This window comes from Macaca fascicularis, chromosome 20 (genome assembly GCF_037993035.2).
Source record: "Macaca fascicularis isolate 582-1 chromosome 20, T2T-MFA8v1.1".
Taxonomy (NCBI): Eukaryota; Metazoa; Chordata; class Mammalia; order Primates; family Cercopithecidae; genus Macaca; species Macaca fascicularis.
The window spans coordinates 62,407,492-62,432,712 of NC_088394.1; the positions used below are offsets into that span (position 1 = coordinate 62,407,492).

General features: G+C 45.8%; 2 protein-coding genes across 2 annotated transcripts in view; both read left to right on the top strand.

Annotated features, from left to right (window-relative positions):
- Positions 1–3,798, top strand: part of CDH5 (cadherin 5) — a 38,593-nt gene extending 34,795 nt beyond the window's left edge. The window contains exon 12 of the mRNA XM_005592138.4: positions 1,648–3,798. Coding sequence (XP_005592195.1) covers positions 1,648–2,165 — 518 coding nt within the window. The 3' untranslated portion in view covers positions 2,166–3,798. The remainder of the gene's footprint in view (positions 1–1,647) is intronic.
- LOC123566819 (uncharacterized) lies at positions 2,351–3,798 on the top strand. Its single transcript, XM_045383011.2, has one exon. The coding sequence runs from the start codon at positions 2,351–2,353 to the stop codon at positions 2,858–2,860; it is 510 nt and encodes a 169-aa protein (XP_045238946.2). The 3' UTR covers positions 2,861–3,798.
- Positions 3,799–25,221: the final 21,423 nt, after the last annotated feature.

Below are 25,221 nucleotides of genomic sequence, written 5' to 3' on the forward strand. Positions count from 1 at the left end.
AGGAGAAGTAGAGGCCAGGGGTTCAGGCCCAACCCTGCCTCCGATCTGCGATGCAGCCCTTGGCCAGTTCATGTGCAGGATATAGGATGTGAGCTCCATCCACCTGGGTGCTCACGGTGGGGGATGAGCCAGGGAGGAGGAGGGGCCAGGCTCAGGACTCCTCCCCCACTCATCAGGCCAGTATCACTTTAAAATAACTTATACATAACAGTCACTCCTTCCACTTAGATGTTTTCAGCATTTACTGTGTGCCAGGCATTGTTCTGGGCATGTATTTACATGAAACCTATTTTTGAAAAAGGAAAAAGGATCCAGTTCTAAAATGGAAAGTTTAAAAACTTCTAATTTAGATTGTCTCCACGTGCTTTCTTTCTTTTTATAGAATTCCTCTGGCCTTGATACTTGATACTTTTTTCTTGTTTGGGCCTTGGAAATTTTAGGAGCATTGTAGGCCTTAGTTTGGATTCCCCAGGGAGCAACCCTGGGATGAGGATTGGGGTGGAAGTGGTTTATTTGGGAGGTGGTTTATTTCCCTGGATACCTCCTAAGGCAGAGGGGGAGTGAAGCTGGGAAGGGAGGCGGCCAGTGAAGGTGGAATGTTCCCATGATGAGGAACTGGAGCCTCCTCCCACAAGGGTGCTGGGAGGCAGCGTGGGGCCACCCCCCAGCCTCTTCCCATGGAGGGAGAGGAGTGATGTACTGTATCCTGCATTTCACTCGCCATGAGATGAGGCAGGGGCTGATCCTCCAGAGGAAGCCCTCAGGTGATTGGAGATCGCCCTGGAACTCAAGGCAAGGCCTGGATACAGCCACAGGGCACCTGCAATATGGACTCCAGGCCTCTCCTGCCTGTAGCTCCCCTGAGAGCGCCCTCGATATGCTCCCCTTCTGGGGCTTCTCCAGCAGAGATTTCTCCTTTATTAATAATTAATGATGATGATGGCATCCCCACCACAAATAGAATTGTATTTAACCTCGCAACCATCTTCCCAAATATAAACAGAGCAGGGAAGTCATCATTTCTGTTTTACAGACAGGGAAACTGAGGCTGTGGGGCAGGGCTGCCTCCCAGGGCATCCCAGCTTTACTTATGTACGTAGTAGTTTGTTCAGTAACTCAAAGCTAGAAGGCCTGAGCCTCATTTTAGAAACTCTCTGCACTTTACGGTCCACCCCTCCTCAGGGATCCAAGACCCTCACATAGCCACACCCCTCAGAGATTCCCACAGGCCGGACATCCGCACCTGCCCATGGGTGTGGGGGAAAGGCAGGGATGGGAGTGTCGGGGGAGGTGGGGATGGGGGTGCGGGGGCGCGGCGGGGACGGGGTGTGGGGGAATGGCGGGGATGGGTATGTGGGGGAACGGTGGGGAGGGGGTTTCAGGGGAAGTAGGGGGCCAGGGATAGGGTTGCAGGGGAAGGGGGGGCCAAAGGGATGGGAATGCAGGGGGGGACGCGAGGGAGTTGCGGGGGGCGGTGAGGATGCGATGTTGGGGGGCGGCCGGGATGGGGGCGTGAGGGGGCAGCGGGGATGGGGGCACGATGGGCGGTGGGGATGGGGTCGAGGGGGCGGGGCAGGGATGGGGACATGGAGGGCCGCCCCGGCCCCCAGCCTTGTCTGACTCTGCCTCTCGGCTCCCTGGCCACAGTGATCGCCCTGCTCATCTTCCTGCGGCGGCGGCTCCGGAAGCAGGCCCGCGCGCACGGCAAGAGCGTGCCGGAGATCCATGAGCAGCTGGTCACCTACGACGAGGAAGGCGGCGGCGAGATGGACACCACCAGCTACGACGTGTCGGTGCTCAACTCGGTGCGCCGCGGTGGGGCCAAGCCCCCGCGGCCGGCGCTGGACGCCCGGCCATCCCTCTACGCGCAGGTGCAGAAGCCGCCGCGGCACGCGCCGGGGGCACACGGGGGGCCCGGGGAGATGGCAGCCATGATCGAGGTGAAGAAGGACGAGGCGGACCACGACGGCGATGGCCCCCCCTACGACACGCTGCACATCTACGGCTACGAGGGCTCGGAGTCCATAGCCGAGTCCCTCAGCTCCCTGGGCACCGACTCGTCCGACTCTGACGTAGATTACGACTTCCTTAACGACTGGGGACCCAGGTTTAAGATGCTGGCTGAGCTGTACGGCTCGGACCCCAGGGAGGAGCTGCTGTATTAGGTGGCCGAGGCCACTCTGGGCCTGGGGGCCCAAACCCCCTGCAGCCCAGGCCAGTCAGACGCTAGGCACCACAGCCTCCAAAAATGGCACTGACTCCCCAGCCCAGCACCCCTTCCTCCTGGGTCCCAGAGACCTCATCAGCCTTGGGATAGCAAACTCCAGGTTCCTGAAATATCCGCGAGCATATGTCAGTGATGACTACTCTCAAATGCTGGCAAATCCAGGCTAGTGTTCTGTCTGGGCTCAGACATCCACATAACCCTGTCACCCACAGACCGCCGTCTAACTCAAAGACTTCCTCTGGCTCCCCAAGGCTGCAAAGGAAAACAGCCTGTGTTCAACTGCTGGAGGGTCTTTTTCTAGGGTCCCTGAATGCCGTGGTGAGGCTGGTGAGGTCCTGGTCCCTATCTGCCTGGAGGCAAAGGCCTGGACGGCTTGACTTGTGGGGCAGGAGTCTCCGCAGCCCATTCCCAAGGGAGACTGTGACCGTCCATCATGCCCTCTCTCAAGAGCCCTGGCCCTGCTCCAACTCCTTCATACTCCACTCCAAGTGCCCCACCTCTCCCCAGCCCCTCTCCAGGCCTGCCAAGTGGGAAGAAGGGGCCCCATGGCAGCTCCTGACCTTGGGTCCTGAAGTGACCTCACTGGCCTGCCAAGTCCCTCAGCTCCCTGGGCTGAGCTGTACTGAGCACTGAACCACATTCAGGGAAATGGCTTGTTGAACTTCGAAGCAACTGTGAATTCATCCTGGAGGGGCGGTGGAGATCAAGAGTGACAGATCACAGGGTGAGGACCACCTCCACACCCATCCCCTCTGGAGAAGGCCTGGAAGAGCTGAGACCTTGCTTTGAGACTCCTCAGCACCCCTCCAGTTTTGCCTGAGAAGGGGCAGATATTCCCAGAGCAGACAGCTCTTCCCTTCTCTGCCTCACCTAGTCGCCAATCCATGCCCTCTTTCTTTTCTCTGTCTACTCCTTATCCCTTGGTTTAGAGGAACCCAAGATGTGGCCTTTAGCAAGACTGGCCAATGTCCAAACCCACTCATGACTGCATGACAGAGCCCAGCCATGTGCCTTTACACTTCGCTGTTGTCACATCTCAGGGAATCGAACCTCAGGCACACCTTGCAGAAGGCAAGGCCTTGCCCTGCCCAACCTCTGTGATCAACCGAGCATCTTCCACTGGAACGTTTCACTGCAAACACACCTTGGAGAAGTGGCATCAGTCAACAGAGACGAGCAGGGAAGGAGACATCCAGCTCACCCTTCATCATGGACTGAGGTTCCCACTCTGGGCAAAACCCCTCACACTGCAAGGGATTGTAGATAACACTGACTTTTTTGTTTTAACCAATAACTAGTTTCTTATAATGATTTTTTTACTAATGATACTTACAAGTTTCTAGCTCTCACAGATATATAGAATAAGGGTTTTTGCATAATAAGCAGGTTGCTATTTAGGTTAACAATATTACTTCAGGTTTTTTAGTTGGAAAAACAATTCCTGTAACCTTCTATTTTCTATAATTGTAGTAATTGCTCTACAGATTATGACTATATATTGGCCACACTGGTGCATGACAAGTACTGTATTTTTTTATACCTAAATAAAGAAAAATCTTCAGCCTGGGCAACATAGGGAGACCCTATCTCTACCAAAAAAAAAAAAAACTAATTAGCCAGGCATGGTGGCATGCATCTGCAGTCCCAGCTACTTGGGATGCTGAGATAGGAGGATCACTTCAGCCTGGAGTCAAGGTCAAGGCTTCAGTGAGTTCTGAACACACCACTACACTCCAGCCTGGGTAACAGAGTGAGATCCTGTCTCAAAAAAAGGGAAAGAAAACCTTTGAGATTCTTCCATTTCTAGAGCTGATAGAGCACTTGTGAAACACACACACATGCACAAACATATAAACATGCATACAAGCATGCACATGCACACACAAATACACATACATACACATATGCACACACACCATCATCATCAGAGGAACCTACAGAAGAGGGAGCATTTGTAGATTCCTAGGAATATGCCAAAGCTTTTCAAAGCCTTCTATGGAGAGCTCATTCCTCAACTTTTCCTTTTAAAATTTTTGTTAGCTTCTTATTGGCCCCAGCCATTATCACTGCCTCAGGCAGCTGCAATGTTAAACAATTGCCACTGATTACTTTCAACAAATAACCTCAGAGAAAAGGCTGTGTGCATTGAATGGGCACCAAGTCAGGTCAAATGAACACAGCCTTGCAAGTGGAGTCTCTTCCAGGGAACTACCAGACAAGTTGAATAATGACAGTTATCTGGGAATTGGACTTTGCAGAAGCTCCAACCCTGTTCTGATCTTTCTGTTTGTCTTTAGGCTGCTGATTTCCACCATGATTATGAAACCACTGGGTTTCAAGGCTACCACAGGTCTCAGGAGAAGGGGATGGGACTAGGGCAAGTTAAAATGCCATCAAGCTCTGCCAGATGTGGTGGCTCATGCCTGTAATCCCAACACTTTAGGAGGCTGAGGAGGGAGGATTACTTGAATATAAGAGTTTGAGATCAGCCTGGGCAACATAGTGAGACCTGGTCTCTATTAAAAAAAAAAAAGGACAATGCCATCAAGCTCACTGTTCTTACCAATATTTACCTGTTAAAAAAAAAAATAGGTACACCTTGGATTGTTGCAAGTTTTTGATTAGTTTTCAGAGTTCTGAAAAAGTTGGTTTTGACAATTTTGGCCAGTATTCTCATTGCTTTTCTCGGGGAGAAGTGCTCCTTACTCAGTCATTCCTGCCAATGCTACCCTTTCCAACTGGTTTTTGAGCTGTTTTCCCACCTGTCTGAAGTACCTGCTCCCTGAACTCACGGTTGTCCAATCCCTGGAGCCCATGAAATCTGTTCACTACTTCCTTCTCCAAGAAGCCTCCCCATCCCCAAGACACCTCCAGATAGGACAATTTCTGTCCCTCCAACCTTCAAGGGGGCCTGGCTCTGAGCTCTTGGCCACCCTGGTCACCTCCTCTGCTTGGAACCTGTTTACCCTAAGGTAGGAAGAGTGATCTTTGTAGTGGAGGAGGGCCTGCCTCTGAATTTGTACATTTTATCATACCCCAAACCCAGTGGCCCTGGAATCTGACCACACTGCACATGCCTGCTCCAGCCAACGCTAGGTCCCAAGCCTACCGAAAGTGGGCAAGGGGAGCAGAGTCTCAGAGCCCTTCCCCTTCCCCAGGCCAAACCTCTGAAGCTAGCATGACCATCCTCATTTCACAGATGGCCAAGGTGAGACCCAGAGGGGGATGAGATGTGGCCAAAGCCACACAGGCAAGTTAGGGACAGAGTTGGGCCTAGACAACTCTCCCATCCTGTAACCCACCCTCAACCATTGCCTCATGGGTCCCAGGAGAATGCGAATCTACAGACTTCCCAGACCTGGGGGTCTAGAGGCTGAACCAAGGAGTATCATCCGTGCCTGTTCGGTTGGTCATGGGAAATGACCACTAGAGGGTGCGCTGTGTCAATAAATGCTCAGCCAGGGCTAGTGTCTGCGAGCTCCACTGCCGGGCATCCTGGCCATCAACGGACCGCAGGTTCTGGGGGTCCTGGACCTTGACAGAGAACGTGGTCTGGCCCCACAACCTGCCTGGGCTCTTGCTACACTCCCTCTTCGCACCGGGGTCTGATCGGGTAGAAAGAGCCACAGTCCTAGCCCCCACCTTCCCGAAGGAACACGGTACCTGCTGTCTCCAGCAGCCCAGCCAGCACCAAGAATCTCAGCTCTCCGAGAGCTGCTGGCCTTGGCCGCCAGACCTTTGGATTTATGAGGGTCACAGTGCACCACACCATCCCTCCCTGCACCAGGTGGCCCTGCTGCAGTGTCCACGCCCAGTCCTCCTGCTCGGCCCCGCCCTGCTTTCACCAAGCCAATCCTGGAAGGTTGATTCTGGGCCAGGAACGTAGCTGCAGTCCCTGAGCGCCCTGGTTCCAGGCGCCTCCCAGGTCAAGAATCCTTCGAATAAATCCTACTGTCTTCAAGGTGACTAGCAGATGTTCCCAATCAAAACCTCAGACCACGGTGCAATTACCCTTCTAGGGATTGCTAAGGACCTCCTAGGGAACTAAGATGCACAGGGTGTATCTGCCTCAGTAAGTTCAGTGTTATTTATAAGCAAAAGATTCGAAACAATATAAATGTCCAACAATAAGAGATTGGTTAGGTAAATGATGGCAAATCCACAAAACCCTACAGGGCAACCGTTAAAAGTCATGTTGGGAAGTGGTGATCTTGAGCTAAATTCAAGGTCAAGGCTAAAAGCAAAACTCAATGAATTATTTACAGTCAGATCTCAATTTTTTGTAGTAGATATCCATCTTCAGGTTATGAAATTATGAAAAATTATTTTTTTCTTTATTCTGTTTTCCTAATTTTCTGCAAGCAGTATATATTATTTTTGTAATCAGAAAAAAAATGTTATCTTACTGTTGATTTCTAAGCACTTTTTGTAACTGGAAAACAGTGAACTGATAAGCAAAATTTATCCCCAAATGTCATTTTTTTAAACACTAAAAGTTTGTTTTTTAAAAAAGTTTTGAGTTCACTATTAATGCAACAGAGACTTTTAAGAATTACCAGCCTGATCAACATAGTGAAACCCTGTCTCTACCAAAACTACAAAAATTAGCCAGGCATGGTGGCAGCTGCCTACAATCCCAGCTACTCGGGAGGCTGAGGCAGGAGAATCGCTTGAACCTCAGAGGCAGAGGTTGCAGTGAACCAAGATCACACCACTGCACTCCAGCCTGGGTGACAGAATGAGGCTCAGCCAAAAAAAAAAAAAGAAAAGAAAAGAAAAAAAAAGAATTAACTGAATTGCTTTTGAAGTCATCACCCTTGAATCCAGAAAATATATATGTTGTTAGAGGGTTGATTAATTTTGTTTGTTTGTTTGTTTGTTTGTTTGCTTACTTCTGAAAGCATTTCTTTGAACTTGGTCGGTGGGAGTCTAATCCTGTTAACCTTTGGAGTTCTTTAACAGCAAATTTCCAGCCACTTTCTGGATCAGAGCAGTTACAGTCTATGAGATGGGGGAAACCCGGTTTTCCAGCCAAGTGACTTCCATAGAATTCTGCAATGCATGGAAATATCCAATATTTCTCTTCCTCAAAGATAAGAGAAACAGCTGAGGCCTATTTCTCTCAGTCCATCCAGGGGTTATCCGGGATGTTCAGGAAATCTGTGTATGCCCCAACACTTAGGAAGACTTCACAAAACTTTGCAATGTGCTCTTGTAGCTTAGGGCATAGAAAGCACAGTTGTCTTATAATATTCCTGTATAATGGTTGCTGAGGGGATGTTTAATGTTGTTACACAGGAAGCTGTGCTGAACAAGGGTCTTTTGTTTTCAGATCGGACTCTGGGCAGGAAGTGAATCTTAACAGGGAAGGAAGCAACAAAACTCTACCTTTGGCTTTTGCTGGCCGAGCAAGGAAAGGCCTATAGACACAGGGCATTGCACAGGAACTAAAAGAGCCCTCCTTGGAGCACTACGTAAAGCAGCCAATATTTTGAAAAGCATAGGGAAGAGTGAAGTCATCCGGGGCATTTGCAGGCACAACACTAAGAACTTGGTGACAACAGCCCTGAAGCAAAACACCAGCATGTACTGGGCAGGGCTTGAGAGATAAGACAGGACATCTGTAGCTAAACATGGTGGAGTCCATTTCCTGGGCTATGCAGGGTGATAGGCTCATCCTGGCTTGCCCAAGACTCTCCTCATTTTAGTACTAAAAGTCCGTGTCCTGGGAAACTCCTCAGTCCCAGGCCAGGTGGTTCAGAGTCAGCAGTCCTGGATGAGTCAGTGCTCTCCTACAAGCAGAGTTATGTTTCTTAATCTCCCTGAGTCACAATTTTCTCATTTGTAAATAAAATAGGGTAATATAATGCCTACTCTGAGTTTTTGTGAAATTCAAAAGAAATAAATCTTGAAAAGGTAATAGAACCAAATTTGGCACATAGTAATTATTCAATGTTAACAGGAAGGAAGGAAGGGAAGGACGAAGAAAATGTTAAAAGATCATTTTTTAAGGTAAAAATCATAACTCTTTACTCATATAAAATGAATATGTATCAAAGATTTTATTTTTAACTCATTAGTTTATGATAGAAGCAGTCAAATGTTACAACCCATTGCAAGGAGTATTCAGAGAATCCCACAGTAAAGCCAATAAGGAATGCTGAAATCAACTTACATACAGAAATAAAACTGGTCTATCTACAGGGTAAAGATAGACTGCATGTCATTGGACACAATCATTTGTACTCCCATGGGCAAGAATAATCTGCATTAGTCTAAGTTTTCTTCAACTTACAGAGTTGTAAAATAGCTCAAAGACGATGAAAGGCAACCTTTTTTTTTTTTTTTCTTGCCTATTTGAAAGTCTTTCATAATCTTTCCTAATAGAAGAAAAGAAAGAAGGAAAGGAGAGAGGGAGGAAGAAAAGGAGGGAGGGAAATAAGTGTGGGTCTGATAAGGTTTGGATATGATTTGGCTCTGTGTCCCCACCCAAATCTCATGTTGAATTGTAATTCCCAATGTTGGGGGAGGGACCTGGTAGGAGGCAGTTGGATCATGGGGGTGGATTTCCCCCTTGTTATTCTCATGATAGTGAGTGAGTTCTCAGGAGATCTGGTTGTTTAAATGCATGTAGCACGTCCCCCTTCACTCTTGCTCTCCCGCTCTGCCATGTGAAGAAGGTGCTTGCTTCTGCTTCACCCTTCCACCATGATTGTAAGCTTCCTGAGGCCTCCCCAGCCATGCTTCCTGCACAGCCTGAGGAACTGTGAGTCAATGAAACCTCTTTTCTTCAGAAATTAGCCAGTATCAAGTAGTTATGTATAGAAGTGTGAGAACAGACTAATACAGGGTCTTTAGTGAGAAGTTTATGCCAGAACTAAATGAATCGTATGTATGATGAGTTTATGTAAGAATGGCTAAATGCAGCAGGGTGTATTCCTTATCCACTCCTATGTAACAAATTTCACAAACTTAGCAGCTTAAAAAAACATGCATTTATCACCTCATAGTTTCTGTGGGCTGGGAGTCCAGGAATAACATTGCTGGGTTCTCTGCTTCAGGATCCCCTCTGAAAGCTACAATCAAAGTGTCATACACAAAATCTTATCTCAAGCCTTGACCAGAGAAGGACCCACTTCCGAGATCACATAGTTGAATGAATTCAGTCCTTACAGCCCGTTGAACTGAGGACCTCCCCAACATGCTCACCTGCTTCATCAAAGTCTGTGAGAGAAAGAGAGTCCACTAGCAAGAGGACACTGCTGTCTTATCTAATGTAATCACTGAAGTGACATCCTGTCACATTGGTCACCTTTTCTATTCTATTCATTATAAATGAGTCCCACATGCTGCCACACTCAAGTGGAGGGGATTACACAGGGCTGGAGTACCAGAGGTGGGGCTAATTCACTGTCATCTTAGAGTTCTTCCATCACACAGAAATTCTCAGCTCACCAAATCTGGGATTCCATATCTGGCTATTCCTGAAGCTGGAGGCCTGGCTTCCATTTGGATCAGCTGATAAACCCAGGGTGTGTCTACTGACTGGAGGAGTAAGAACTATAAGGCTAATTGAAATGAATCTACATAAAATAGTGACATGATTTTTCTAAAAATTACTGGAAGGTAAGGGTTGATTGAGACTTTAAAATAAAACCAAAAATTATTCTAAATGTTTCATATTTTATATAAGAAAGTTTTGATTTTTACTGCAACCATTTTCTAACTCTTAAAATAAAGGAAGGATAATTCAAGTATTGATATCTTCCCAACATAAATATACAGGAACATAATGTAGCTTCCTTGTATTTTATCTTTGATTTACACAAAGAGAATTTTTATACAAATATTCCAGGCTCATTAGTTTTCCCAAAGGCTTCTCATAATCCTTTGATATTTAAATCATTCCCTCTTTCAAGTCATTTTTTATATTCCTTGTCAATTCTCTTTTTGTTAATTTGCCCAACTTATCTGGATCTTCCTTTGTCACTGGCTCTGTAAATTTGAGTATTTCTCCAATAATGCTCCTATCAACTTTATGAAATCCTTTGTCTTTTGCAAGATTTAAAAATTCCCTTTATAATAAGCATTCTACAGTAAGTGAAGACACACTAGCAAATATATGAGTGATGGATCAAGAGAGACAAAGTGTTAAAAATGGAGAGATGCAACTTTTAAAAATGAAATTCTTAGTTATAATCTAACAAAATAAGTACAGGACCTGTATGCTGAAAACTACAAAACACTAATGAAGGAATCAAAGAAGGCATAACTAAATGGAGAGATATACCATGTTCATGAATTGGAAGTCTCAGAATTATTAAAATGTAAATTCTATCCAAATTGATCTATAGATTCAACCCAATCACAATCAAAATCCTAACTGGCTGTATGAATTGACAAGCTGATTCCAACATTCATATAAAAATCCAAAGAATGTACAAGATTCAAACAGCTTTGAGAAAAGGAGAAAAAAGTTAAAGGATTCACATTATCTGATTCCAAAACTTCTTATAAAGCTACAGTCATCGAGTCAGTATGGTACTGGCAAAAGGAGAGATGCATTCTATATATCTATCTGTCTATATATCTATGTGGAATATAATAAAGAGTTCAGAAATAGATCCGCAAATAAGATCAATTGAATTTTGACAAAGATGAAAAAACAATTCAATGGAGAAAGGACAGAATTTTCTTTTGTTTTCTTTTTTTTTTTTTTTCCTTTGAGACGGAGTCTCGCTCTGTCGCCCAGGCTGGAGTGCAGTGGCGTGATCTCGGCTCACTGCAAGCTCCACCTCCCAGGTTCAGGCCATTCTCCCGCCTCAGCTTCCCAGGTAGCTGGGACTACAGGCACCCGCCACCCGCCCAGCTAATTTTTTGTATTTTTAGTAGAGACGGGGTTTCACCGTGTTAGTCAGGATGGTCTCAATCTCCTGACCTCGTGATCTGCCTGCCTCGGCCTCCCAAAGTGCTGGGATTACAGGCATGAACCTCCATGCCTGGCCCAAGGACAGAATTTTCAATAAACAATGCTGAAACAATTAGACATCCATATGCAGGAAAAAAGTCTTTGACCTATATGTTCATTTTATACAAAAAAATTAATTCAAAAAGAATCATAGACCTAAATGTAAAATATAAAAACTTTTAAACTTTTAAAATAAAATGTAGGTAAAATCTTCATGACCTACAGTTAGGCAGAGTTCCTGGAGATGATATCAAGAAGTTAATTCATAAAAAGAAAAAATTTGTAAGTTGGATTTCATTAAAACTAGAAACTTTTGCTCTAAAAAGAGCAAAATTAAACTTATAAGAATAAAAAGAAAAACCATGGACTGTCATATACCTGACAAAGGGTATACAGACTACAGAAAGTACTCTCAAACTCAACAGTAAGAAAATAAGCAACCCAAGTTAAAAATGGGCAAAATATCTGAACAGACACTTCACTAAAGAAGATATGTGGATGGAAAATAAGCATAAATAAAGAAGATCCATGGATGGCAAATAAGCATAAGATTTTCAACATCATTACTCATTAAGGAAATGCATATTGAAACCACAATGACATGCCACTACATACCTACTAGAATGGGGAAAAAACTGACAACACCAAGTGCAGGCCACTGGAGCACTCATACATTGCTGATGAGAATGCAAAATGGTAAAACCACTTTACAAAACAGTTTGGCAGTTTCTTATAAAGTTATAACACCAAAACCAGAAACAACAAACTGTCCCTCAACTAGTGAGGAGTGCTACGGTCTGAACATTTTTGTCCTTCCAAAATTTGTATATTGAAACCTAATCCCCAATGCAAGGGTATTTGGAAGTGGGGACTTTGGGGTGGGATTAAATTATGAAGGCAGACCCCTCATGAATGGGGTCAGTGCCTGATATGGTTTGAATGTGTAACCCTTCCAAATCTCATGTTGAAATATAGTCTCCAGTGTTGGAAGTGGGGCCTGGTGTGAGGTGTTTGGATCATGGAGGTGGATCCCTCATGAATGGCTTGGCACATTCCCTTGGTGATAAGTGAGCTCTCACTCTGAGTTTATGTGAGATCTGGTTGTTTAAAAGTATGTGGCATCCCCCCCACACACACACTTTTGCCATGTGATGTGCCTTCTCCTGCTTTATCTTCCACCATGAATAAAAGCTTCCTGAGGCCTCCCGAGCAGTTGCACAGATGCCAGCACCGTGCTTCCTGTATAGCCTGCAGAACTATGAGCCAATAAAACCTCTTTTCTTTATAAATCACTCAATCTCAAGTATTTCTTTATAGCAATGCAACAATGGACAAAGGCCAAGCGCGGCGGCTCACTCCTGTAATCCCAGCACTTTGGGAGGCGGGTGGATCACTTGAGGCCAGGAGTTTGAGACCAGCCTGGCCAACGTGGTGAGACCCTATCTCTACTAAAAATACAAAAATTATCCAGGCATGGTGGTGCACGCCTATAATCCCAGCTACTCAGTAGGCTGAGGTAGGAGAATCACTTGAACCCGGGAAGAAGAGGTTGCAGTGAACCAAGATCACACCACTGCACTCTAGCCTGGGTGGCAAAAAAAAAAAAAAAAAAAAAAGAATGGACTAACACAGTGGCCTGACAAAACAGGCCCCAGAGGATCCCCATCCACCACGTCAGAACATAGCTAGAAAGTGCTGTCTATGAACCAATAAGTAAACCCTCACCAGACACTCAATCTACCGAACCTGCTGATGCCTTTATCTTAGACTTGCCAGCCCCTGGAACTGAGAGAAATAAATTTCTGTTGTTTATAAACCACACAGTTTATGGTACTTTGTTACATAGCCCAAATGGACTAAGACAAGTGGATAAACCAGCTCTGGCGCAGCCATACAATGAAACATTATCGAGCTGTGAAAAGAAAAGAAACATTGATGCATGCAACAACTTGGGTGAATCTCAAGTGCATTATGCCATTTGAAAGAAGTTACACTCAAAAGACTACATAAGACTACATACTGTGTGATCCCACTTATACAATATTCTGCAAAGGCAGAACTGTAGCAAAGAGAACATATCAGGGTTTCTAAGAGTTGGGGAGAAGGGAGGATTGGACTAACAAAGAGAAGCTGCATTAGAGAGACTTTTAGGGTGATGGAACTGTTGAATATCTTAATTGTGGTAGTGGTTACACGAGTCTATGCATTTGTCAAAATCATACATCTGTACTCAAAAAAAAAAAATGTTACCATACATAAATTAAAAGTAAACTTTTGAAAATCATCAACAAAATTTGAAAATAATAAAAAAAATTTGATCAGGGTCTGTCTCACTTTATAAGGGATCAATTTATTGGTCACTTTATTGATGTACAAGGTTCAGGTGCACTCTCTTACTTATTAATTTATTCTTTCTTTTTCTTTTTCTTTTTTTTTTTTTTTTTTTTTTTTTGAGACAGAGTCTCACTCCATCACCCAGGCTAGAGTGCAGTAGCGTGATCTTGGCTCATTGCAGCCTCCACCTCCCAGGTTCAAGGGATTCTCGTGTCTTGGCCTCCTGAGTAGCTGGAATTACAGGCATGCACCAGCATGCCTGGCTAATTTTTATATTTTTAGTAGAGATGAGGTTTCGCCATGTTTGGCCAGGCTAGTCTCAAACTCCTGGCCTCAAGTGATCCACCTGCCTTGGTCTCCCAAAGTGCGGGGATTACAGGCGTGAGCCATCACACCTGGTCTCATTCATTCTTTGTTTCTAAAACACCTGTTGAACAATGTACCAATGAAATTCCCTTGATTCTGTTCCTAACAGCTCTAGAAGGCCTCTCCTTCTCTACTATTCCAACGTGAGTTTGAGCATTCTTCATTTGCTCTAGCCCTCTCCTTCTCTACTATTCCAACCTGAGTTTGAGCATTCTTCATTTGCTCTAGCCCTCTCCTTCTCTACTATTCCAACCTGAGTTTGAGCATTCTTCATTTGCTCTACCATGGTATTCCCACAACTTTTCAACTGGTTTTCTTATTTCTAGCCTTAATCCCCCCACCACCAGGCCTTTTCCTGAAGCTACCGAAATGATTTTTCTAAAGCATAAATAAGATCTTACTCTTCCCTTGCTTAAAACTCAACAGAACTTTTCATATCTTCAGTGCCTCTCCACTAACAATCAATGGAACCCAAACTCTTTAGCCTGGTACCCAAGGCCCTACATGATAAAGCTTCTCCTTGACTTCTTAATCTCTTTATTGTTGTAGCCACCCTCATGCAGTCTAGTCAGACTGAGTTATTAGCCTTTACTCAGACATATGGCAGAGCGTGTTATTGGTCAAAATATTCACTGCCCTTCTCTGTGGGAGGATTTGTATTCCTGATGCACTGACATCAAGCTTGGCCACGTGACTCATCCTGTCAAATAAAATGTAAGCGGAAGAGACTCATGCCACCCAGAGCAGAAACTTTAAGGACCAATGTATGGTTCTACTATCTCTCTTCTCTCTGCCACCAGCAATGAACATATAACATGAGCTAAAAATAAACCTTCATTGTCATAAGCTACCAATATTTGGGGTTTGTTTGTCACCACAACATAACTTAGCCTAAGCTGACTGAAACACTCTTAGGTTGAAAGCGCCACAATTATTCACTTTGTAGTCTCTGTGCATAGTATAGACACATAACTGCATAACTGGCATTCGCTACATACTTGTTGAATAAATGAATACAATGAGTGAGTGAATAAACAAGTGACCAATGAATGAACAAGTGATCTGGGCCTTTGCACATGCTATTCTCCCTGTAAAGAGTGGCCATCCCCACTTCTTCACTTGCCCGACTCTTCCTCAAGTCAAACCTCGAAGATCTCCTCTAAGAAGACTTCCCTGCCCATCTGTCTTAGGCCTTTGGTGCTGCTATAACAAAACACACAGACTGGGTAACTTATAAACAACAGAAATGTATTCCTCACAGTTCTGGAGGCTGGGAAGTCCAAGATCAAGGCACAGCATTCAGTGTCTAGTGAGGGCCTTCTTGCTGCATCCTCACATGGCAGAAAACAAAATGCAAAAAAGGCCTAAGCCGGTTCCTTCCAGTCTTTAATAAAGTACTAATTCATTCATGAGGGTGGAGCTCTTTTGAGTTAATCACTTTCCAAAAGGCCTACTTCTTAATGCCACGACAATGGGGATTCAGTTTCAACAAATGAATTTGGGGAGACATTTAGACCATAGTACCATCCTCCCCCCTCTGCAAGGCATCCATGTGTATTTCTGCTCTTGTAATAATTGTCTCTCCCTGCTCTGACTTTAAGACCCTAAGGCAGAGCTAGGTTGGCCTCACCTTAGTGGCTCCTGTGCCCAGCACAGTGCCTGGCCCAGAGCAAGTAGATGGATGAATGAATGAAGGAGTGAGAGAGTGTGGAGTTTGCAGCTCTTCCAAGTAGCCACAGGCCCTCTCCACTCCAGGCCTTTGCAAATGCTCTTCCCTCTTCCTGGAGCACCAGTCCCCATCCTACTTGCCTGCCTAACCCTTCTAAATCCTTTAGCATCACCTGCCCCATCCACTGCCCATCCCTGTCACAGCTAAGTCCTCCCTCTCCCTGTTCCCACAAACTTAACATATCCCTCCAACAGAGCCCTTGTCACGTAGTTGAGATCCTCTGTGGTCTGTCTCTCTCTGAGCACTCTGAGGGCACGGATTGCATCTGATTCATACTATGTCCCCATACCTAACAACAGCAAAATCATGATAGCAATAACAAAAACAACAATAACAGTAACAACCAACCAGGGCTTGTTGCAGTGAAATTAATGGATGAATTAATATTTGAATGAATTAATGGATTAATTTGAAATGGTTCTCACCTCTTCTTCCATTGTCCCTCAGAAAGGCCCAGGCTCGCTGGAGGATGACTTTCTGAATGTGATGGGACTCAGCTGACGGACCTCTGTTACCACAGCTGACTTCTCTCCCAGGCCCTTGCACTTGTCCCTAACCTCATGCGCCACATGACCCCATAAGTGCGTGCAACAAGGCTATAAAACTCAGCACACAGACCCCCTTCCCAAATCCACTTCCCATGTACCCCAGCAGGCCTGCCAGAGATGTCTCAGAGCACATGACTCCAAGGAAGTGTGCATACCAGGCCCAACCGGCTTGGAGCCTCCTCTAACCTGCAACCAAAGGAGATGACTGGGAGAGAGAGGAAAGGAGAAAGGTAGGCAGTGAAGGAGGAGCAAGAAGGAGTCTGCATCTATCCTGAGGTCAACAAGCATGGCTAATTGCATAATCAACTGCAGATGGGAGCCAGAACTCTGACAGTGAGACAAACACCCAAGGTCAAGACACACTAATCACCTCCTCACCATGCATTCCTCTCTAACTGACTCTTGCTCTGGAAAATCCCAAGGGAAGAAAGGAGAATGAGAGGAGGAAAGAAAAAGAAGCACTCATTCTGAACCCGTCCTGCAGGAAGGCCTCCAGGAACTTCAATCACCCAGAAGCCAACTAGGAACTAGAAACAGAAAGCTGCAGAACTGATCACGACTCATCAGAGGCCATGAGAGCAAGGAAAGAATCAGGAACTGTCGCAAATTGGAAGAGTCTGAGGAAACACAACAGCTATGAGCAATGTGGGATCCTGAATCAGATCCCGAAACAGAAAAAGAGCACTAGAGAGAAACTGGTGAAATTTGCATGAGGTACAATAATAGCATTGTACCGGTGTTAATTTCCTGGTTTTGACCATTGTGCCATGGTTATGTAAGTTGTGAATATTAGGGGAGGCTGGGTGAAGGATATGCATGAACTTTCTAAATTATTTTTGTAATTTTTCTGTAAGTCTAAAATTATCTTTAAAAGGGTGTTTTATTTTGTCTTTTAAAGGACTTCCAGGCAGCCAGCAACATCCTGGTAAGAATGAAGTCATTCCCACCAAACCTGGTTTTGCTGAATTGGCCATGAATGTGGCTTATTTGTTTAGCAATCAGGGATATTGTTCTCTGTAGAAACCTACAGTTCTTCCGTGAAGCTTGGATATCTCAAGCGGAAGGAGGAGGAGAGCTGGAAGTGACAGGAGGAGAGAAAGGATTAATGCAGGCAGGTTGGAGTCATTTAGCACAAGGGCAGACAGGCCTGCACACCTGAAGGACCTCTAGAGGCAGCCTCCTGTTCCAGCACAATCACTGGTATCTTTATAATCCAACTCCATTTTTGCAGCAAATGTTTCTGGAGCCCTGAACCACACATCAAGCTAGGGACACAGTATTGAAGTCCACAGTCCTTTGGAGGGCAAGACTTAGTTCCTGCCCTCCAAAGGCTCACAAACCGGGAGGCAAGTATACACAAACACAAAAGAAAATCGTATGTGATTTCCATCATTTTGAAATGTGAGGTGTGCTATGGGACCTCAGCTGAGGAAGTTACTCATTCAACCTGCAGGGAGTCAAGGTCAGAAAAGCCTCCAGAGAAGGGGATATGGGCGTTAGAGGTGCTAGAGCCCAGGAGTTGAGGTGGAGAGTGGCTAGAATAGAACCTAGAGACTGGGCAGAAACTAGATCAGAAAGGACCTTGACTATCCTGCTACAAGGCCACTAGGACTTGATTCTGCAGCAATGGAAAGTCCCTGAAGGATTCTAGCAAGGGTGTGGCTTGATTAAAGGAAGCTCAGAGGCTGCAGTGTGGAGAGGTGTCCTTTTTTCAAGAGTCTGAGTTGAGGAGAGGTTATAGTGAGGCCAGACTGTGCCCTGCTTTCGGGGGCGGAATGTACACTGTGTGACAGTGAAAATGAACACAGCAATAATCTAAGCAGAGAGGCTGAGAAAACAGCTTCTTCCCCACAGGACCTAATTCATGAGCCTCCACTGCCCATCAGGCCACACTGCCTTTCCCCGCGTGCAAAAGCTCAGCTGCTCCAGGCCAGGAGGGTTGCTTGTTCATGTGCTAGACTGCCTAAAGGTGACACGATTAATGTTCTCCTTGGAATGACTTCCCCATAGCATTTCAGGTCCATCATGGCCAGCTCAAAATGAATAGCAGGGAGACTCAGCCTCCTGGCGCCTGCCTAAAAGAAGCAGACGCAAGGGGAAGTGGAGCCCCCTCCCCGCAGCTGTCACATTGGGTTCAGGGATTCCCTGTTCCTCTGAGTGTTGTGGATGTGTGCGGGTAACATGGAGACATTCTTGAGTTCCCAATAGTCACCAGGAACTCTGGGAGAGAGCACCAGGATAGAAAGGAGAGGCACGAGCTGGGCAGGTGGCTCAAGCCTGTAATCCCAGCACTTTGGGAGGCTGAGGTGGGTGGATCACTTAAGGCCAGGAGTTTGACAGCACCCTGGCCAACATGGTGAAATACTAAAAATACAAAAATTAGCCAGGTGTAGTACTGTGCTCCTGTAATCCCAGCTACCCAGGAGGCTGAGGCAGGAGAATGGCTTGAATGCGGGAGGTGGAGTTGCAGTGAGCCCAGATTGCGACACTGCACTCCAGCATTCCAGTCTGGCTGGCAGAGCAAGACTCTGTCTCAAAAAGAGAGGGGAGGGAAGGGGAAGAAGGAGGGGAGGGGAGGGAAGGGGGAGGAGGAGGGAAGGGGAGGGAAGGGGAGGGGGGTGTGGAGGGGAGGGGAGAGAAGGGGAAGGGGTGTGGGAGGGGAGGGGAGAGAAGGGGAAGGGAAGGGGTGGGGGAGGGGAGGGGAGAGAAGGGGAAGGGAAGGGGTGGGGGAGGGGAGGGGAGAGAAGGGGAAGGGGTGGGGGAGGGGAGGGGAGAGAAGGGGAAGGGGTGGGGGAGGAGAGGGAAGGTGAGGGAGGGAGGGAGGGAGGCAGGCATGGTTGAAAGTCCCCAGTTACACTGCACTGGCCACTTCAGCAGCAGGGACGGCAGGCTAGAGATGCTGCCAAGGAGACCCAGGTCCTAGGAAATGCATGAGGGTGACCTCGTCTGCTGGAATGACATTCTGGAAGGACAAATGACTTGTTCCAGAATACACAGAAGGTAAATGGCAGAAGGGGGATTTGAACTCAGGTCTTCAAATCCTCTAGACCCAGAGCCCAAGCCAGTCCAGAACATCTCTGTGCTTTCTGGAACTTAAAAGAGGCAGAGGCCTCACATGGCCCCCTGCGTGCCCTCCCTATCGCCCTGCTGGCCAATGTTTCACAAGAGTACTGGGTACCTACTAGGGGCCAGGCCAGTCACTACCCCTCCTGAACCATGGCCTTTTCCACTTTGTCCTCTGAAACGAACTGTGGAAATGTCTCTCACACACATAGGTTTTCTACAAATGCTTTTTGCACCGTTTTGTTTATTTATACACCATCTTCTTCCAAAAATGCATACATAGTATAATGTTTTCTTTAACAAGTGAGTAAACAGAGGCAAAGGAAACATACATTCACCTCCATTTTTTTTTTAATCAGGCAGTGATTCAAGCAATAGTTTAAAATAAACAAAAAGAGTAAAAACTGTTTTTGGAAGAAATGAAACTATTTTTGTTACGAAGCCTGGAAAGAAAGTTCTCCCATAGACTGAATAAATATTAGTTCCTTTCCCTTTGCCCCTTCTGCCTGGAAACCCAAAGTCCTCCTCCGTCTTCAAGCTGGAAGCCTACCTCTCTTGCCTTGGCTGGGCAAATGCATAAAGATAAGACATTCTTTTTAGAAAATTAAAGTATAACATACATACATTAAAATGCACAGAAGTGTACTGTTCTGTCAGTGTTCACAAACCAAATACACCTGTGTCCCCAGCACCCAGATCAAAAAACAGCATTACCAGCAAGTCCCCGACTCCCAGCCACTACCTTGCCCCAAAGGTAAATACTGCTTGGACTCCAATACCATGGATCTGCTTTTCCTGCTTTGGAACTTTATATAAATGGAATCATACAGCATGTGGCTTCTTTAGCTCAACCCTGTATTTGTAAGTCATTCATATGTTTGCTTGTAGTTGTAATGTGTTCACTTTCATTGCTGTGGAATGTTCTCGTCCTGTGACTGTACCACAATTTACTCTCCTGTAGATGTTCAGGTTCATTCATTCTTGGTCAAGAAAATAAAGATGATCACGGGTTGCACGTGGGTATTTTTAATCTGCATTAACTCTTGTTAATAATTCATGTAAGTGCTTGAGTTCAGGAGATGCCAACGTTATTTTTCTAAACTTTTAAATTAGACTCAAATACAACATCCAAAAACTGTCAGTCTGGCAACTGACATTATTTTGAAGACTGAAATCTATTTTTATAACCAAAGATGTCTCAGTCCTGAGGCCAGGGGAGCAACAAGCAAATAGAAAAGGCATAAGAAATGTTTTTTCTTTGCTCTTGTACAAATAGACATTCAACATGTGTAGGCAACATTTATTGAGACGTTATTATGTGTCAGGAACTGTACTAAATACTTTGCATGTATTATTACATTCAATCCTGACAACAACCCTCTGAAATAGCTTTACTTGAATTACTCTCAATTTTCAAGCTCTGTCTGTGTCATCCCATCTTTCTCATCCTCAGGACTTACTGTAGGATCCAGTATAACCAGGCACTCAATAAATGCTTATTAAATAGAGCAATGAATGAATAACAGCAGCTACCATTTATTGAGCCCTTAGTATATACAAGGCACTGTGCCAAATGCTTACATCCGTTATCCTGTTTAATCTTACCAACAAATCTGTGAGGACATAGGGAACAACTTCCGGGTTTTTGCCAGGCTCATGAGTCCCACCTTTTCTGAGAATGATGAATGCACATGTCCACAAGCTGCCATATTTGTGCTACCTGATCCCATCCTTTGGTCACAGTTAATTGAACTGGGGTGCAGTTCTACCAGTTAGATTATTTCTTGGGAATTTGGACTTGTGGTTAAAAGATGGCCAGTTAGTCCTGCCTGTGGCTAGAATTGAGGAACTGTAAACTCATTCTCAAGCTGCAGTGAAGGCTTTTTTTTTTTTTTTTTTTTTTTTTTTTTCAAAATAATGGAAAAAGAAGGTCTGCAGGGAGAAAAAAAAAATTAAGTGATTAAGCAGAGGGGCACAGAGACAAGAGGCAGAGTCTTTCCTAGGTTCCTGTCTGTTTCTCTGGTTCTCACTCCAAGGCCTCCAAAAGCCCAGACTTGAGTTCTAGTAAATTCTCCAGGTTTTGTTAAAATGGCCCAAGTTGATTCCTACTAGTTACTACCAAAAAAATAAAAATCTAAGCCAGGGACAGTGGCTCACACCTATAATCCCAGCAACTTGGGAGGCTGAGGCAGGAGGATTGCTTGAGACAAGGAGTTCAAGACCAGCCTAGGCAGCGTTGCAAGACCCTGTCTCTAAAAAATAAATAAATCTAAATGAGGATAAGTCAATATTATTTTTCCCATTCCACAGATGACAAAATGGAGGCTCTGAAGAAGTAAAGTGACTTGCCCAAGGTCACACATTCAGTGTGGCAGAGCAAAGACTTAAGCCCAAGCCCACCCAAGTCTCTGCAGCCTGAGCAGCCTCCCCTTCCACACACCAGTGTTGCTTGGTACATCTGTCCAAGCCGATGGGACATCTGTCTTCCCCCCACCGCCCCCGCTAGTTTTTTGAGGGCTGGAGTCATGTCTGACTCACTGTAGCAGCTCCACCTAGGCTATACACCATCAGGTGTCACTTGCAAACCACCAGGGTGGAGATTTCACAGGGTTAGAAGAAACATCATGGCATGACTGATGGGAAATTAATGGGTTTTGGTGGCTGCAAATTGTAGAGGCAGAAAAGTGGAACATGGAACTGAGACACTCCGTGGTGACCTGGACAGAGAAGCCAGTGAGAAATTGATTAAAGTTGGTGGCAATGGACTTTGGATCCTAGATCAGAAGAGGGACAACCATAGACTAAAGCCCTTGGTGGCAGTACTGTATGTCACTGAAAATAGAGAGCTCCAGAACCTTCCTCATGCCCACAGTCTCAGCCCAACTGACCTGACTTCGGCCTTGGCAAAGGAAGTGGTTTTGGGTCCAGGCCAAATGTGGGGGCCTGGGCTGACCCCAGAGGCTGGACTCAGAGAATCCTAAGTCCTCACTCTTCAGAGCCTGGACCATTTGATCTCCGCTGCATCCACATACTCCAACTTATCTTCCACGCAGCAGAGAGATCTTTCTAAAACAACCTGACCATGCCACCCCTCTTAAAGCCCTTATATGGCTCCCAAGGCCTTCACCCTGTCATTCAAGGCCTTTTACGACCTGCCTTTCCTGTCTTTCCTCATAACACACCATTCATTCACACTCAACTTTGCTCCCAATGCTCCGAGTTACCTGTGTCCCTGGAATCACCTTGGTCTCTCGACACCTATTCTATCATTGTACACATCAGCTATTCCGTCTCCTGAAACATCTCACTCACTGCATCCCATTCATCTGATGAAATCTTGATTGAACTTTAACCTCAACTCAAGAAACACACCCTCAAAGAAGCCTTTTCTGACCTCCACAGACTGGGTTAAATGTTCTTTCTCTGAGCACACATCTGGCACACAAAATATATTGTTCTGGGATCATTTGTTTATACATCTGCTTCTTTTAACACATTGTCAGCTCCTAGAGGGCAGAGACCTTGTTTTCCATATCCTTTTTTTTCCATCAGTTCACAGCAGAGTTCTTGGCCTGTAGTGAGCATCAGTAAGTATTCATGGGACATATGGGTGGATAGATGCAAATGGAGTAAGTTTATGGGTGATGGGAGTTTGAATGGATAGATGAGGAGTGAGGGAATGGGAGGAAGAATAAATGCATGTGTAGGAGGATGGGGAGGTGGTTAGAATAGAGGAAGGAAGGAATGAAGACAGGAAGGAAGGAAGGAATGAAGACAGGAAGGAAGGAAGGAAGGAAGGAAGGAAGGAAGGAAGGAAGGAAGGAAGGAAGGAAGGAAGGAAGGACTGAAGATGGGAGGAGGCCTAGGTAGATAAGTGGGAGGACAGATGGGTGAATGGATAGATAAATGGATAGGTCATAGGAGGATGGAGAAAAGATAAGTGGACCCATAGGAGGATAGATGAGTGGATGGATAGGTGGGTGGATGGATGGATCAATCAGTTCTGCCTAGGCTTAGGGTTCAGTTCTTAGATTGTCTTTGTGGCCTGGACTCCTCTCAGAGTTCTGCTGCCTGCCGATGACTCCTGAAATTGAACATGTGTATAATCAAACTCATATTCTCCTTTCTCACATTTGATTCCCTTCTAGCGTTCAGTTCCTTGGTGACTAGCAACACCACCCACCTGGCTGCACCGGGTTGGCCTAACTTGTTTGGGGCAGGATTAGGTAGAAATCTGGGTTCTGCTCCTAATTAGCTATGTGTCCTTGAGCAAGTTACTTGAGTGCCATAAACCTCACTGCTGCATGTGAAATATAAAGAAAATATTACCCACCTCCTCAGGATGTTGGGAGGATGGAATTAAAGGCTGCAGGTAGCGTGACTAACTCATTGTCAGGCCTCTCTAAGGAGATGCCAGGACTGGGCTGGGGGCAGGAGAGAAAGTTCTATACCCAGTCCCTGCTCAGCCCTCAGCCACTTACCCTGAAATAAGCTCTACCCTGAATACAGACCTTCAAGAAGCCCCAGAAATAAGTTTCCCCAGAAAGGCCCCTGGAGATAGGAGAGGAGAGGCTGCCTTTTATACTTCAGCTCCTGGAGACCTAGCCCAGGGGCCCAGAAGAGAGGCTTCCCTCCTAAGGGGAGACAGAAGGGGCAGCCTGGCTGTGTTAAACCATTCTTACATTACTATAAAGGAATATATGAGACTGGGTAATTTGTAAGGGGGTAAAGCAAAGATTTCAAAGAAGGAAGGATGGTAGGGAGGTACGAGCTGATCAGGCTCAAGAGACCCCTCCAACATCTCCATGCCATGGGCTCTGTTTGGGATGAATGACATCATGGATACTGTTCTTTGCAAACAGAAAAGACGTTTCTTGGGATTCCCTGTGAGCAGCTGGGGTAACATGAAGCACACTCTAGGGCAAGCCCCAAAGCCCAGCACTTGAGGACTCTCTGGGCATCTCACTGTCCTGAGATCTCACTTCCTGATTTCCCTCAGACTCCTCCCTCCAGCATCCCTACCTATCCCTGGACCAAGCAAACACTAAACACCACTGTGCCTCCCTGGAACCCAGTAGATGCCCCTTCTGCAAATCTGACCCTACACGGAAGAAAGCCTCAAAACTATGACATACCTAGAGACATAAAGAATAGTCATGGGCATGCACAAGCCTCCCCATGAAGATGTCTGTTGCAGTGTTGTGTAGAAGTATGAAAAATGGAAACAAACTAAATGCCCAGAAACAGGGGATTGCTTAAAAAAATATTGCAATACAACCATCTGATCCCATGCTAGGCAGCCACTAGAAGTGTGACATAGGAGAGGAGATATCAGTCAGCAAGCTCTCTCCATTTAAGGACACTTGTAGAGTTACACAAGTAAAAAGAAAAGAAAACAGGAAACCTCAATATTCACAATGACTGGTTTTTCTTTTCTTCTTTCTCCTTTTGGTGTTTTCCAAGTGCCCTACACTAATATATATTTGCGGATGGATACATAGACACACAGAGATTGGTAGGCACGCTGTCATAAGCCAACTCCCGGAAGCTACACCCAACACCACTGGAAAACAATCCTGGGTTCCAGTCTGAGGAGCAAGCCAGATTTGCCAGGCCAGTGATGCACAAATAGGGCAGTGGAGGGGAATGACCTCTTTAAGGCTGGGACCCTCCGCAAGGACTCATTCAAAGTGTGCCACACACACTTACCCCAAGCCCCCTCACCCCCACCACAACACACACACACACACACAGTCTTGCCAAAGGGGGCAGCTTACAGGTAAAACCGTTCAACAACTAGAATATCCATCCTGGAATGGTCAGCTGGTGTCCTCAGAGAGATCAAGGTTATACCGTGGGCACAGCCCTCGCTTGGGAGTCATAAAGCCTCCAATCCTAGCTCTTTGACCCTAGCCTATCCCCTCCTTTCTCTGATCCTTCATTTGTTCATTCATAAAATAAATGCATGAGGTTGGACAAAGAGTCT